This window comes from Amblyraja radiata, chromosome 1 (genome assembly GCF_010909765.2).
Source record: "Amblyraja radiata isolate CabotCenter1 chromosome 1, sAmbRad1.1.pri, whole genome shotgun sequence".
Classification (NCBI taxonomy): Eukaryota; Metazoa; Chordata; class Chondrichthyes; order Rajiformes; family Rajidae; genus Amblyraja; species Amblyraja radiata.
The window spans coordinates 161,460,053-161,475,309 of record NC_045956.1 but is presented as its reverse complement, the minus strand read 5'-3'; the positions used below and the strand labels follow the sequence as shown (position 1 = coordinate 161,475,309).

Here is a 15,257-nt window from a genome sequence, read left to right as displayed (position 1 = left end):
CAGTCCTTTCAGGTTAGGCAGAGGTTCACTTGCATTTCCTCCAACCACATCTCCTGTATCCATTGTTCAAGTTGTGGACTACTATATCAATCACAATCACAATAATACTTTATTAGCCAAGTATGTTTTGCAACATACGAGGAATTTCATTTGCCAAGTCGGTCATACAAGTAAAAAGCAACAGTACACACAAAACACATGTTAACATAAACATCCACCACAGTGACTCCTCCACATTCCTCACTGTGATGGAAGGTGAAAAAAAGTTCAAATCTCTTCCCTTTGCTCTCCTGCGGTCAGGGGCCTTGAACCCTCCATTGACGGGACGATCTTGACTCCCGTTTTGGCCCTCCGCATTGAGGCGATCAACTCCTGCATCGGGGGGATGTGAGCTCCCCACGCCGGCAATCGAACCCAGCGTCGGGGCTGGTCGAACCTTCCGCCACATTGGAGCTTTCCAACTAGCTTCTCCCGGGTCTGCGAGCTGCTGATGTTATGTCCGCAGGCCGGGGTTGGAGCAAGGGATCAGCTACGATGTTAAGTCTACTCCCCGCAGTGGGGTCCAAGGTCAGTCTGAGGAGGACTCCAGCTCCATCGATGGTAGGATGCAGAGCGACCGGAGAAAGCGATCCAGAAAATAATCGCATCTCCGGCAAGGTAAGAAAGTGAAATAAAGTTTCCCCCAATCCCCACCCCCACATAAAACAAACCGGAGAACATTTACACAAATTTTTAACACATACTAAAAATAAAAAAAAGGACAAAAAAACAGACAGACTGTTGGCGGGGCTGCCAATCCTGCGGCACCCCTGGTGGTGGAATATATCAGCGAGATCAGGCGCTGACTGGGTGATCATTTTGCTGAACACCGTTGCTCAGTCCTCCTAGCCCTAACTGATCTCCCGGTTGCCACACATTTTAACTCCCCTTTTCATTCCCACATTGACCTTCCTGTCCTGGACCTCCACTGTCAGAGTGAGGCCAAATTGGAGAAACAGCACTCATATTTCGCTTGTGCAGCTTACAACCCAGCGGTATCAATATTGATTTCTCTAACTTCAAGTAACCCTTTGTATCCCCTATCTCTCCGTCCATTCTGCACCCTAGTCGTCGTACTAGTTTCACTGTCTAACTCGGTATCACCTACCCTGTAGCCACCAATTGACAATTGTGGGCTCCACCGTTCCTTGATCATTATTGCTTTTTGTATATCTTTCATTCATTTATTCTATATCTCCCAATATCACCGTCTACAATATATCTCTAATTTCCCTTTCCCCTGACATTCTGAAGAAGGGTCTCAACCCGAAATGTCACCTATTCTTTTTCTCCAGAGATGCTGCCTGCCCCGCTGAGTTACTCCAGCATTTTGTGTCTATCCTCACATTTGGTGGGCTGTGCACCATTATTGTGTGAAACACAATATATTTTGATTCTTGGGGAGATTCTCTCACCTGATCTCCCTTGAAAACCTGTTGGTTAGGATAGTGGTATTGATAAAGGCTTTTGTACCACTGCTCCCGTCTCCAAGTGACTTCCTGAATAACAATAGATCTTATTTCAAAACTGGCTACAGGGACTTCCTGCAGTGGTGAAAGGCAGCAAAGAAATCCAAGCCCTATTAAATTGAATCAATCATCTGTTGTTTCTGTTACTCAGTGATTATTTACATAGTTAGTAGCTAAGTAGCATCCTGGTAGCATAGGTAGCTTAGTAGTGCATAGTGGTAGCATAGGTAGCTTAGTAGTGCATACTGGTAGCATAGGTGGTGAGGGCAGGTATTGAGAGGGGTGGTTCTGCGATGCCAGAACCAACTGTTGCGCCTTCCCCATGTGTTGTGGGCCAAATTCAATGAAACACCAGTGAAGGGAGATGCCCACTTGATAACCCCAATGATATACTGGTATCCACATGCCTATAGTTTTTGTTGTCCCATTGTTTAATTGTGTAAAGGCATTTTAGATTCTCATGTGGCATTTGGATAGGGTTTCTCGGTTAAACATCGTTCTTGTGTGTTTGTCAACATGTAGCTAGCTTATTACTGAATATCAAGTTAGTTATTGTCTTATATCGTAAGTGTGAAGTTATAGGTGAAGTTTTTCACACATAGAGTGTGAATGGATGTATGGAACAAGCTGCCAGAGAAGATAGTTGAGGCAGGGACTATCCCTATATTTAAGAACCAGTCAGACAGGTACATGGATAGGACAGGTTTGGATAGGGTATGGACCAAATGCTGGCAGGTGGGACGAGTGTAGCTGGGACATGTTGGCCGGTGTGGGCAAATTGGGCCAAAGGGCCTGTTTCCACTCTGTATCACTCTATGACTCTATGACCATGTGTGTACAGGCGGTTTAGATACTGTTTTGGCTTGGTTTTCTTGGTTTAGCACATCCTGGTGTTATTGCACAAGTACTTTGTCTGTTTAATAGTAATAAAAATGGAAACAATGCCAAAGGAGGTAGAAGAACATCTGAAAGTATGCAGCAGGTAGGAGTTCTTTTCAGGCACTTCCTGCGAGCGGGTGAGACGTCCGGAGGGGCTGATCAAACAAGCAAGGTCCATGTGGAAACATGTAGAAACAAAGAACAGCAGATGCTAGTTTACACCAAAGATAGGCACAATTTGCTGGAGTAACCTACAGTGCATTATGAAAGTATTCACATTTTTCCACATTTTGTTGCGTTACAGCCTTATTTTTAAATGGATTAAATTCTTTTTTTTTTATCATCAATCTACATACAATACCCCAGAATGAAGAAACGAAAACAGGTGTTTAGAAAATTTTGCAAATTAAAAAGAAATAACTGAAATATCACATTTACATAAGTATTCAGACCCTTTGCTACGACACTCAAAATTGAGCTTAGGTTCATCCTATTTCCATTGATTACCCTTCAGATGTTTCTACAACTTGATTGGAGTCCACCAGTGGTAAACTAACTTAATTGGACATGATTTGGAAAGGCACACACCTGTCTATATAAGGTCCCACAGTTGACAGCGCATGTCAGAGCAAAAACCAAGCCATGAAGATGAAGGAATAGACCGCCGAGACAGGATTGTGTCGAGACACAGATCTGGGGAAGGGTATAAAACAATTTCTGCAGCATTGCAGGACCCAAAGAGCACAGCGGCCTCGGTCATTCTTAAATGGAAGAACTTTGGAACCACCAGGACTCTTCATAGAGTTGGCCGGACAAACTGAGCAATCGGGGGAGAAGGGCCTTGGTCAGGGAGGTGACCAAGAACCCGATGGTCACTCTGACAGAGCTCCAGAGTTCCTTTGTGGAGATGGGAGAACCTTCCAGCAGGACAACTATATCTGCAGCATTACCAATCAGGCCTTTATGGTAGAGTGGCCAGACGGAAGCCACTCCTCAGTAAAAGGCACATGACAGCCCGCTTGGAGTTTGCCAAATGGCACCTAAACAAGATTCTCTGGTCTGATGAAACCAAGATTGAACTCTTTGGCCTGAATGCCAAGCGTCATGTCTGGAGGAAACCAGGTACCGCTCATCACCAGGCCAATACTATACCTATGGTGAAGCATGGTGGTGGCAGCATCATGCTGTGGGGATGTTTTTCAGCGGCAGGAACTGGGAGACTAGTCAGGATCGAGGCAAAGATGAACGGAGCAAAGTACAGAGAGATCCTTGATGAAAACCTGCTCCATAGTGTTCTGGACCTCAGACAGGTGCAGAGGTTCACCTTCCAATAAGACAACGACCCTCAGCACACAGCCAAGACAACGCAGGAGTGGCTTCGGGACAAGTCTGTGAATGTCCTTGAGTGGCCCAGCCAGAGCCCGGACTTGAACCCGATCGAACATCTCTGGAGGGACCTGAAAATAGCTGTGCATCGACGCTCCCCATCCAACCTGACAGAGCTTGAGAGGATCTGCAGAGAAGAATGGGAGAAATTACCCAAATACAGGTGAGCCAAGCTTGTAGCGTCATACCCAAGACTTGAGCTGTAATCGCTGCCAAAGGTGCCTCAACAGAGTATTGAGTAAAGGGTCTGAATACTTATGTAAATGTGATATTTCAGTTATTTATTTTTAATTACTTTGCAAAAATTTCTAAATACATGTTTTCGCTTATTTATTATGGGATATTGTGTGTAGATTGATGATAAAAAATAAATAATTTAATCCATTTTAGAATAAGGCTGTAACGTAACAAAATGTGGAAAACGTGAAGGGGTCTGAATAGTTTCTGAATGCAATGTAGCTGTGTTACTTTGTATCCATCCAAGGTCCATGTGTCTCTGTCAGGGGAAAGGAATGAAAAACAACAGCTGTTCCCAATAATGTTGGCTCACATTCACAAGCCAGCAAGGTGTCGACTTGGATCTGATACTGAAAATGTGTGCTATGTCTGAAGAGGAGAGATTAGGAGACAGATAGCAAGGGGGGGAGGGGAAGGTGCAGCAGCAATATTCGTTAAATGGTGAGTAGCGATACCTGAGAGAGGGATTGGGAAAAGTACATATATCTCACAAGGTTACTATATCCTCCTCTAAAATTTACCTTTTGCAGTTATTCTTCCAGGAGGTTGGATGTCATTAGTGATGTGAGTATTTATCCCCCAGCACCAACTATCCTTGGATCCTGCAGCTTACTGAGTCATTTCAACAGAGGTCAATAGTCAGCCGCGTTACTATGGCACTGATTTATTTAATTAGCTGAAATTCTGTAGCTGCTGAGGAGGGATCAGAATTAAAGGACGTTCTTTTCACAATCAAAATAATACTTTATTAGCCAAGTATGTTTTGCAACATACGAGGAATTTCATTTGCCAAGTCACTCATACAAATAAAAAACAACGGAACACACAAAGCACATTTTAACATCAACATCCATCACAGTGACTCCACAATCCTCTGTGATGGAAGGTGAAAAAAAGTTCAATCTCTTCCCTTTGCTTTGGGACGGAGATGAGGAGAAATTTCTTTAGCCAGAGGGTGGCAAATCTGTGGAATTATTTGCCACAGAAGGGTGTGGAGGCCAAGTCAGTGGATATTTTTTAGGCAGAGATAGATAAATTCTTGATCAGTACGGGTGTCAGAGGTTATGGGGAGAAGGCAGGAGAATGAGATTAGGAGGGAGAGATAGATCAGCCATGATTGAATGGCGGGGTAGACTCGATGGGCCGAATGGCCTAATTCTGCTCCTATCACTTATGACCTACCTTCCTTCCCAGATCCATGGTGTTTTCTGCCTGAGATGTGGGGAAGATGAACATGAATCACTAGCGTAGACAGTAGCGGCGCCCACGTGATCATTAACTTCTCTGCAGTTTTTCAAGCCTGAGGCTCTATAATGTGTCAGTCAGGCCGCATTTGGAGTACTGTGAGCAAAGTTGGGCCCCACATCTGGGGATGGATGTACTAGCTCTGGAGAGGGTCCAGAGGAGGTTTTCAGGAATGATTCCAGGAATGAGTGAGTTAGCCTATGATGAGCCTCTACTCGCTCACTGGGCCTCTACTCACTGGAGTAGACTTGATGGGCCGAATGGTCTAATTCTACCTTTCTTTATGACCTTATGAACTAGTGTACGGTAATATAAACACCTAGCTCCTGCATCCTTGACATCATTTCCTTTACCATAACCCTCACCACCTGAAATGTATTGGTTTAATTTTGTGAACGCTGGTTCCTTCGTGTTGATAACGGGAATCTTCCGGTTCAAGTGTGCGTTCTGCATGAGTGAAGTGGAATCAAACTCTGATCACAGGATGAATATATAAAGATATATCTCACCACCGAGTGCGTGGTCCTGACCTCCCATCTAACTCATTGGAGATCTTTGAATTATCTTTAATCGGACTTTATCCTGCACTAAATGTTGTACCCGTTATCAGTACACGGTGGATGGCTTGATTGTAATCATGTAGTCTTTTCTTTGACTGGATAGAACGATATCACTGTACCTCGGAGCATGTGACGATAATAAACTAAACTAAAACTGAACCTATTTACATGGAGAAAGTTTCACGCACATTATGACAATTGATAGTGAAAATCAGGTGGCATGGTGGTGCAGCGGTAAAGTTACTGCCTTACAGCACTTCCAGTGCCAGAGACCAGGGTTCGATCTCGATTATGGGTCCTGTCTTTACGGAGTTTGTATGTTCTCCCCGTAACAGTGTGGGTTTTCACCCGAGATCTTCGGTTTTCTCCCACAATCCATAGATGTGCAGGTTTGTAGGTTAATTGGCTTGGTATAAATGTAAATTGTCCCTAACGTGTGTAGGATAGTGTTGATGTGCGCGAATCGGCTGGTTGGCGCGGACTTGGTGGGCCGAAGGGCCTGTTTCCGCACTGCATCTCTAAAACTAAAAAAACTAAAATGAATACATTTTAGGTACTTGGGAGGATATGAGGTACATTTTACAGATTTCTTCCAAGTCGACAGCCGAGCTGTGTAAAGAAAAAGCTATTTAGACTAACTATTTGCAAAACATGTGTAGGAAAGAACTGCAGATGCTGGTTTAAATTAAATGTAGACACAAAATGCTGGAGTAACTTAGCGGGTCAGGCAGCATCTCTGGAGCGAAGGAATGGGTGACGTTTCGGGTCGAGACCCTTGGGTCTCGACCCGAAACGTCACCCATTCCTTCTCTCCAGAGATGCTGCCTGACCCGCTAAGTTACTCCAGCATTTTGTGTCTACATGTTTGCAAAACGTGTTCCATTCTGGTGTATGAATCCTGTGTCCATTCTGACATTCAATAAATAGATGAAAAAATACTATGTAATGGTCACATTTATTTTCTTGCATCATTTCCTTTTATATATTATCCTTCACTGAAAAAGAGAGCCCCACAAGCAGGATCATTTTTCTGAAATGTCCATTTCCAAGATCTATTCAAAGGAAATCACAATGACATTAATCAGATCAGTCATGCCCAGATCCCAGACTTTTTAATAAAGGGAACACACTTCCCACCAACAGCAGAGAAGATCAATGTATCAGGGAATGGTTTCTCTCCAAAACTACACACTATTAAAATTCAAATCATGAAAGATGTGAGTTGGACCTGACAAGGTGCAGTTTAATGTGCCAAAGTCTCCCTGATATGTTATGTACCAAGAACTGTAGTGAAAGAGTGAGACCTGAAGAGTGAAAGAGAGAGTACCTGAATAAACACAGTAACCTTGAAAAGAATCAGACATCTTAAGCAAAGTCACTCACAGCATTCTGTATTAAACAGTTATATATATACATTCATTCACAGATGTGCTTCTGGCAAGGTCAGCATTTATTGTCATCTTGAACTGAGGTGTGCTGATTAATGAACGAGGATGAAGCGCTACAGATCAAACCTGTGACAATGGGAACCAGATGGTGTTTTATGACAATTTATTGACGAAACAAGGAACTGCAGATGCTGGTTAATACACGAAAGGACACAAAGTGCTGGAGTAACTCTTCGGGTCAGACCACATTTCTAGATAGGGTCCTGGAGTGTAATTTTATCTTTCCTGATGCTGGCTTCTTAATCCAGATATGGCTAAGAGTAGACTAACCATTTACTCCTTCTGTGCATCTGAACTTCATTAGCCTACACTAAAAGATCACTCGCAGTCATGGTCTGAATTAGATAACATTTTGAACAAAACAAAGCAAAAGTCCTTGGTGCTTCATAGGTCGGGGTAGGGGTCAGACTTGAATGTGGGACGTCTCCACAGGTGCTGATGAAACAGTAGCACTTCTGCTGTTGAGCAATAAATGGGGAGGGTGAAGGTATGTAGGGTAAAACGCCGAGGAGAGGGGTAATGAACTTGACGTGAAGCTATTGACATTGCTGGGGTGATCAGCAAGATGTGAATTGTTAGAAATATTGTCAGTTTTTAACTTTTGACTTGAATCATACAAAAAATGGATCCAGTGGTGACTCGTGTATACTGCTTCAGTGTAATCTACTATTCCTGCACTCTTGTACTTAAGTATGATTGTGCCTATGTCTAGTAAGTTTTTACCGAACTGCGTGCAAAAATAGGAATTTCACTGTATCTAGGTACATGTGACAAAAAGTTCCATTGAACCACTGAAAAACTATTCTGTCAATTTAGTTACCAATGACTTGAGGAGGACAGAGGATAGAGCTTCGAAGGCCAAAAAAAGATAAAACAGAAAAATTAAGCAAAATGGATAGACTAGTGTTTAAATGTTAATGATGCTACATTTGTGGGGGGGGGGGGGGAGAGGAGAGAGACAATAGAAACACGAGGTGCACAAAAATACAAATAAATAGGGACAGAATTAGGTCAACAGGCCTGCCTGGCCATTATGATCATAGCTAATCTATGCTGGCCTCAACTAACCTTCTGTGCCAGTGTCCCATATCACTCATGGAGGCAGGTGATATTTCTGAAGTGGATCCCTCTCACTAAGGTATAACTTTTGTTAAAAATCTTTTTTAACAGGGCGTACCTTTCGGAAGGAGATGAGGAGGAATTTCTTTAGTCAGCGGGTGGTGAATCTGTGGGATTCATTGCCACAGACGGCTGTGGAGGTCACGTCAATGGATGTTTCTCAGGTGAAGATCGATAGATTCTTGATCAGTACGGGTGTCAGGGGCTCTGGAGAGAAGGCAGGAGAATGGGGTTAAGAGGGAGAGATAAATCAGCCATGATTGAATGGTGGAGTAGACGTGATAGGCTGAATGGCCTAATTCTGCTCCTATAATTTATGAAATATGAAACAGGCTCGGCTAACTCTCCAGTGTTCATTGCCATCTCTAGTTGGATCTGCTCAAACAAAAATACTAAAATTAGATTTCAGAAGGGAATTCAGGATAGATCAAGGATCTGTGTAAAAGAGAAGTGACTCAGCAGTAGAGTTGCTGCCTTGCAGCACCAGAGACCCGGATTCGATCCTGACTATGGGTGCTGTCTGTTTATACGTTCTCCCTGTGACCGCGTGGGTTTCTCCGGTTTCAAGGTCAAAGTCAGTTTATTGTTACATGTACGAATTAAGGTAAGTTGAGTTGGATTGGATTGGATTCCTTTATTGTCATTCAGACCTTTCGATCTGAACGAAATTTCGTTGCCTGCAGTCATACATATAACAATAAATAACCAAATATACAATAAACACAAATTAACATCCACCACAGTGAGTTCACCAAGCACCTCCTCACTGTGATGGAGGCAAAAGTCTTAAAGTCTCTGTCTCTTCCCTCCTTGTTCTCCCTCTGCGCTGAGGCGATCCAGGCTTCCGTTGTTGTGACCCCGCCGGATGATCGTAAGTCCCGCGGCTCAACCGAGCTCCGCGAACGGGCCGGTTCAAGCTCCGTGGCCCGGGCTGGTCGAAGCTGCCGAAGATGCCGCCCTCCAGTCCAGCGGACGCAGCTGTAGTTGCGGGAGCTTCGGAAAAACAGGTCACCAACCTGTGACCTGCGAGCTCCCGACGATGTTGTGCACTGGGTCCGCGGACGAGCCCCGAATTCAGGTCACCGCCGCCGGAACGCCGCTGCAGCCCCGAAGCCGGGCCATCGCCACCGGAACGCCGCCACAGCTCCAAATTCGGCCAGCCTCGCGTTTGTAAGTCCTTGCTGGCTCTGCCTCCGGAGCCTCGAGGTCGGTCGCAGTTGGAGGCCGCCAGCTCCGCCATTAGGCCTCAGCGCAAACGGAGGCAGAGAAGGGGGATACGACAAGAAAATTTGCATTCCTCCAAAGGAAGAGACAAAAAAATATGTTTCACCCCCCCCCCCCCACATATACACAACCTAATAAACTAAAATTTAACTAAAACAAGACAACAACAAAAAACAACAAACAAAGTAAAAACAGACGGACTGCTGGCGAGCCGCAGTTGTCAACAGCGCCACCACTTCCGGACCGTTGCCATACAGCCATACTAAGTGAAAAACAACATGACACGCAACCACATAAAAGTTAACATAAACATCCACCACAGTGGATTCCACATGGAATGGAACTCCCGAGTCGGCCTCTTCTTACCAGAGACCGCGGGCTCCACGATGTTAAAGTCCACAGGAGCTTCGATCCCCGGCAAAGGGATCACAAGCTCCGCGATGTTGAAGTCCTGCAGACTCCCGCAGCTTGGACCACCCGACGGTCTCCAGGAAAGGCCGCCAACTCCATGATGTTAGACCGCAGTGGGGGCGGAGATACGATACGGAAAAGAATCGCATCTCCGTTGAGGTATGGGATTGAAAAAAAGTTTCCCCAACCCCCCACCCCCAACATAAAACAAACCAAGGAACACTAAAACATAGTTTTAACACATACTAAAAATAACTAAAAGAAAGGACAGACTGTTGGCGAGACAGCCACTGCTGGTGACACCATCCTCCCACACTCCAAAGATGAATAGGTTTGTAGGTTAATTGGCTTCAATAATATTGTCCCTAGTGTGTAGGATAATGAGTAGGATAAGATGATCGCCAGTTGGCATGGACTCCGTGGGCCGAAGGGCCTGTTTCCATGCTGTATCACTAAAGTCTGGTCTAAAAGCTACAGAGTTGAGAATCTTGCCTCAGGTGTCAGAGTAAAAGGACAGCTGACTGCCATCAATAAGTACACAGATGGCCCAATTTTATTTTGTAAGTGTATTCTTTAAAAAGATCCTGCTGGTGAAACTAATCTTTAGCTCTAAAGCTCTCTTTAACCAATATTCTTATAATCAATAGTGAAGATCTATGAATTTATAGCACACAAAGCAAATAAATGTCACCACCATGCAAAAAAAAGAACTATACATCTTATAACAGACACATTAACGATAAATTTGTGCTTTACAGGACAGTGGCAGAATAAACAATCAAGCTTTTTGAATGCATTGAAAATAAAAAACTGCAGATGCTATAAGTCTGAAGGATTTTTGACCTGAAATGTCAACTTTCTCTTTCGAGATGCTGCCTGATCTGTTTATTTCCAGTATTTTCTATTTTCATGGCTGTTTTAAGCTTATAATGGCTATCAGAGAGTCATTGCTGTTAGTGGCATTTCCAGTGAACTGTCAGCAAGTTTGTCCTGCATATCGTCTCAGAAATTCTACCATTGACTACTGGTAAACTAGTCAAAGGCACTATTATGTTTTACTTACATAGCCGTATATTATTTGTGTGCTTGGTGTAAACGTTCCAGATTAAGGGTTAGCTGCACAGTCAAGATAGAAGTGCACAATGTGGAAGGATTTTTTAGCTTGTCAGCACCTGCGATCCTATCTCACTCCATTAACAATTCCCACCTTCACAGAGCATTCGAATATCTCACAACAATATCATATTTTTCATTGATTAAAATCAGTTTCAACCTGTGGATGGAAGAGCAGGATTCTTAGTTTATTAACCAGAATGATAATGGAATTTTAACTTGACATCATCCTGCCAATGGCAATTGCTTAGTAATATTACTCAATAACTTTTATGACAATTTTGAGGGCATGACCAATCATTCTTATTCATATTCCAAGCAAGAAAGATTCTTTACGTCATGACAGACTAATGCCCCTGTCCCACTTAGGAAACCTGAACGGAAACCTCTGGAGACTTTGCGCCCCACCCAAGGTTTCCGTGCGGTTCCCGGAGGTTTTTGTCAGTCTCCCTACCTGCTTCCACTACCTGCAACCTCCGGCAAACACCTGCAACCTCCGGGAACCGCAGGGAAACCTTGGGTGGGGCGCAAAGTCTCCAGAGGTTTACAGGGGCATAACTCTTTCTGATTCTCTCCATCTGTATTCATCTCTAGAACAATCCATTTCCAGATCAAATCATTTTACTAAGAACAAGGGGTTCCTCTGCAGGATGCCAATTCTTCTGTGTTACTGCAGAGTAGTTTAGAAGGATGATCCTGGGGCTGGAACATATTATTATGAGGAATAGGTATCTCAAAGAAGAGGTGATTTCTTCAGTGGTGGTTTAACTGACATTTATAAAACTATCAGTATCTTGGACAGGGTTAACAGGAAATCCCTAATTTTGCTTAGCACAGCAATCAATGATCAAGGCCCATTGATTTAAGTTGATTGGAAAGAGAAATTGGTCGAGAGTAGAGAAAAATAAGTTAATTGAAAGAGTAATGAGGAACTGAAACTCAATGATTTAAAGTGAGTTAGTGCAGAACCTCATCACATTTAATGTCTGGATGAACATATGAAATGCCACAACCGTGCAGAAATGTTGCCAGAACCAGAACGATGGGGAAAGGTTGATCAGGCTAGGATTTTATTCCTTGGAGCGCAGGAGGATGATGGGTGATTTTATAGAGGTGTATAGAAAGCATAGAGAGGAATAGTTAGAGCAAATGCACAGCGTTTCTTATACAGAGTAGGGGAATCGAGAACCAGAGGACATGGGTTTATGGTGATGGGGGAAAGATTTAGTAGGAACCTGAGGGGTATCCTTTTTACACAAAGGATGGTGGATGTATGGAATGAGCTAGTAGAGGAGGAAGAAACATTTGGACAGGTACATGGATAGGATAGGTTTAGAGGGATATGGGCCAAACGTAGGCAGGTGGGACGAGTGTTGATGGGGCATGTTGGTCGGTGTGGGCCAATTGAGCAAAAGGACCTGTTTCCACGCTGTGTGACTCTATGACGATAACTCTAACCTACAAGCCACGAGCTGAGAAGTGTGAAAAGTTTTCATTTGGACAGTGTGGACTGAATGTGCCAAATAGTCTTCTTCTGTTAAGTAGATTTCAATGAATTTATGATTCACTTTGCGTTTTGAGGGAGGCTTATAGAAGAAATTGCTGGCTTATGCCGGACAAATTCTTTAAAATTAGGGGAAATGTAAGTAATTAATTGATCCCATCCTTTAAAACCCACAAGAAAATCTACAATGGCCAATACTAAATCTTGGAAATTTCCAGTTTGAACTGAAAGAAGACTCAAACAGTTGGAAATGCCACCAACAAAAACAATCAAATGTCATAAAATCTTGGGCCACCCCTTTGACCAATGATCAAAGAAAAAGACAAGGTTTTATTGGGGACATCTTTGTTTTTCTTATCACAGTGATAGCTTAACTAGACTACTTATTGCATACTTCTCTAACCAATAATGTGAAAGGATAGTCCTTTCAATGAACATCCACCTAAATAATCAGAACGTCTAGGCTTATCTTTCTCTGTGGTAACAAACATCAGCTACAAACCTCGGTATGGACCTGAAGAATCCCCTTGCTGTGCATGTGCAGAAAATTGAAGATCTCAGAAGTCATCTTGTGGAAACCTGGTCGAGGTTTGACGTTGTCATAGTAATGGTGGGTGATGAAATAGCCTGAGGGGTCCATGGGAAACGACCAGAATCCATAGAGATGGACTTCTTCACACAACTCCATTGCAGCTGTCACCAGCATTAAACCACTACTGAGGCGTTTGGCTCTGAGCCCATGTCTCAGCCAGAAACGGGAAAGATTCTCGAGATAGCGGGGATGGAAGTAGAACGTGGATTGCTGGGACTCAAAGTCATCCAGCACATACTTGACTCTGAATGAAACATCTGTGTTGCGGGTGTTGTAGAAAGCTGGCATCACTACAGAAGCATTTTCATATGCCTGTAGGACTTCATAGAATGGCCGCCTCCACTTTTCTAGCTTTTGGAATCTAAAGGCAAAAACATTGTCATCTTAAAACTTTTTTGAGGGCTGTTATTTTTCCAACAATGGAAACTTCTCTTCATATTTTATTTCCCAACATTATTTTTCCATCTTCCCAAACTCAATAATCTCGGTATGTCAGAACACTGTGCTGTCAACGCCAGTATTTCGTACCCATCCCGCCTGTATCCATAGCGACAATTTATCATTCTAGTGGGGACTGCCATATTCACAGCATCATATTCCTCGAAAGCGTTAATGAATCGTATTCCCAGAACCAATATCCCATACCTCTGATGTTGACATCAGAATCAAATTCTCTTTGCTGCCTTTGAATTAGTATTGAAGTTGTCTATACTGAGTTAGTACGTTGTGGGTTCTCCCCGGGTGCTCCAGTTTCCTCCCACACTCCAAAGACATACAGGTTTGTAGGTTAATTGGCTTTGGTAAAGATTGTAAATTGTCCTTAGTGTGTGAGATAGTGCTAGTATACGGGGATCGCTGGTCAGCGTAAACTCGGTGGGTCGAAGGGCTGTATCTATAAACTAAGCTAAACTAGTATTAGTATTTGTTTATTATCGTTAGAACCATATAACCATATAACAATTACAGCACGGAATCAGGCCATCTCGGCCCTTCTAGTCCGTGCCGAACACTTATTCTCACCTAGTCCCATCTACCTGCACTCAGACCATAACCCTCCATTCCTTTCCTGTCCATATACCTATCCAATTTATTTTTAAATTATAAAATCGAACCTGCCTCCACCACTTCCACTGGGAGCTCATTCCACAGCTACCACTCTCTGAGTAAAGAAGTTCCCCCTCATGTTACCCCTAAACTTCTGTCCCTTAATTCTCAAATCATGTCCTCTTGTTTGAATCTTCCCTACTCTCAATGGAAAAAGCTTATCCACGTCAACTTTGTCTATCTGTTTAAAGACCTCTATCATGTCCCCCCTTAACCTTCTGCGTTCCAAAGAATAAAGTCCTAACTTGTTCAACCTTTCTCTGTAACTTAGTTGCTGAAACCCAGGCAACATTCTAGTAAATCTCCTCTGTACTCTCTCTATTTTGTTGACATCTTTCCTATAATTTGGCGACCAAAATTGTACACCATACTCCAGAATTGGCCTCACCAATGCCTTGTACAATTTTAACATTACATCCCAACTTCTATACTCAATGCTCTGATTTATAAAGGCCAGCACACCAAAAGCTTTCTTTACCACCCTATCTACATGAGATTCCACCTTCAGGGAACTATGCACAGTTATTCCTAGATCCCTCTGTTCAACTGCATTCCTCAATTCGCTACCATTTACCATGTACGTCCTATTTTGATTTGTCCTGCCAAGATGTAGCACCTCACACTTATCAGCATTAAACTCCATCTGCCATCTTTCAGCCCACTCTTCCAAATGGCCTAAATCTCTCTGTAGACTTTGAAAATCTATTTCATTATCCACAAAACCACCTATCTTAGTATCATCTGCATACTTACTAATCCAATTTACCACACCATCATCCAGATCATTGATGTATATGACAAACAACAGTGGACCCAACACAGATCCCTGAGGCACCCCACTAGTCACCGGCCTCCAACCTGACAAACAGCCATCCACCATTACTCTCTGGCATCTCCCATTCAGCCACTGTTGAATCCATCTTGCTA

The 15,257-nt window shown here is 43.3% G+C and overlaps 1 protein-coding gene across 1 annotated transcript in view; it reads right to left on the bottom strand.

Moving 5' to 3' along the window:
* Positions 1-11,606: 11,606 nt before the first annotated feature.
* The window catches only part of st8sia5 (ST8 alpha-N-acetyl-neuraminide alpha-2,8-sialyltransferase 5), a 33,580-nt gene continuing 29,929 nt past the window's right edge, over positions 11,607-15,257 (bottom strand). Inside the window, exon 7 of the mRNA XM_033034184.1 lies at positions 11,607-13,587. Coding sequence (XP_032890075.1) covers positions 13,125-13,587 — 463 coding nt within the window. The 3' untranslated portion in view covers positions 11,607-13,124. The remainder of the gene's footprint in view (positions 13,588-15,257) is intronic.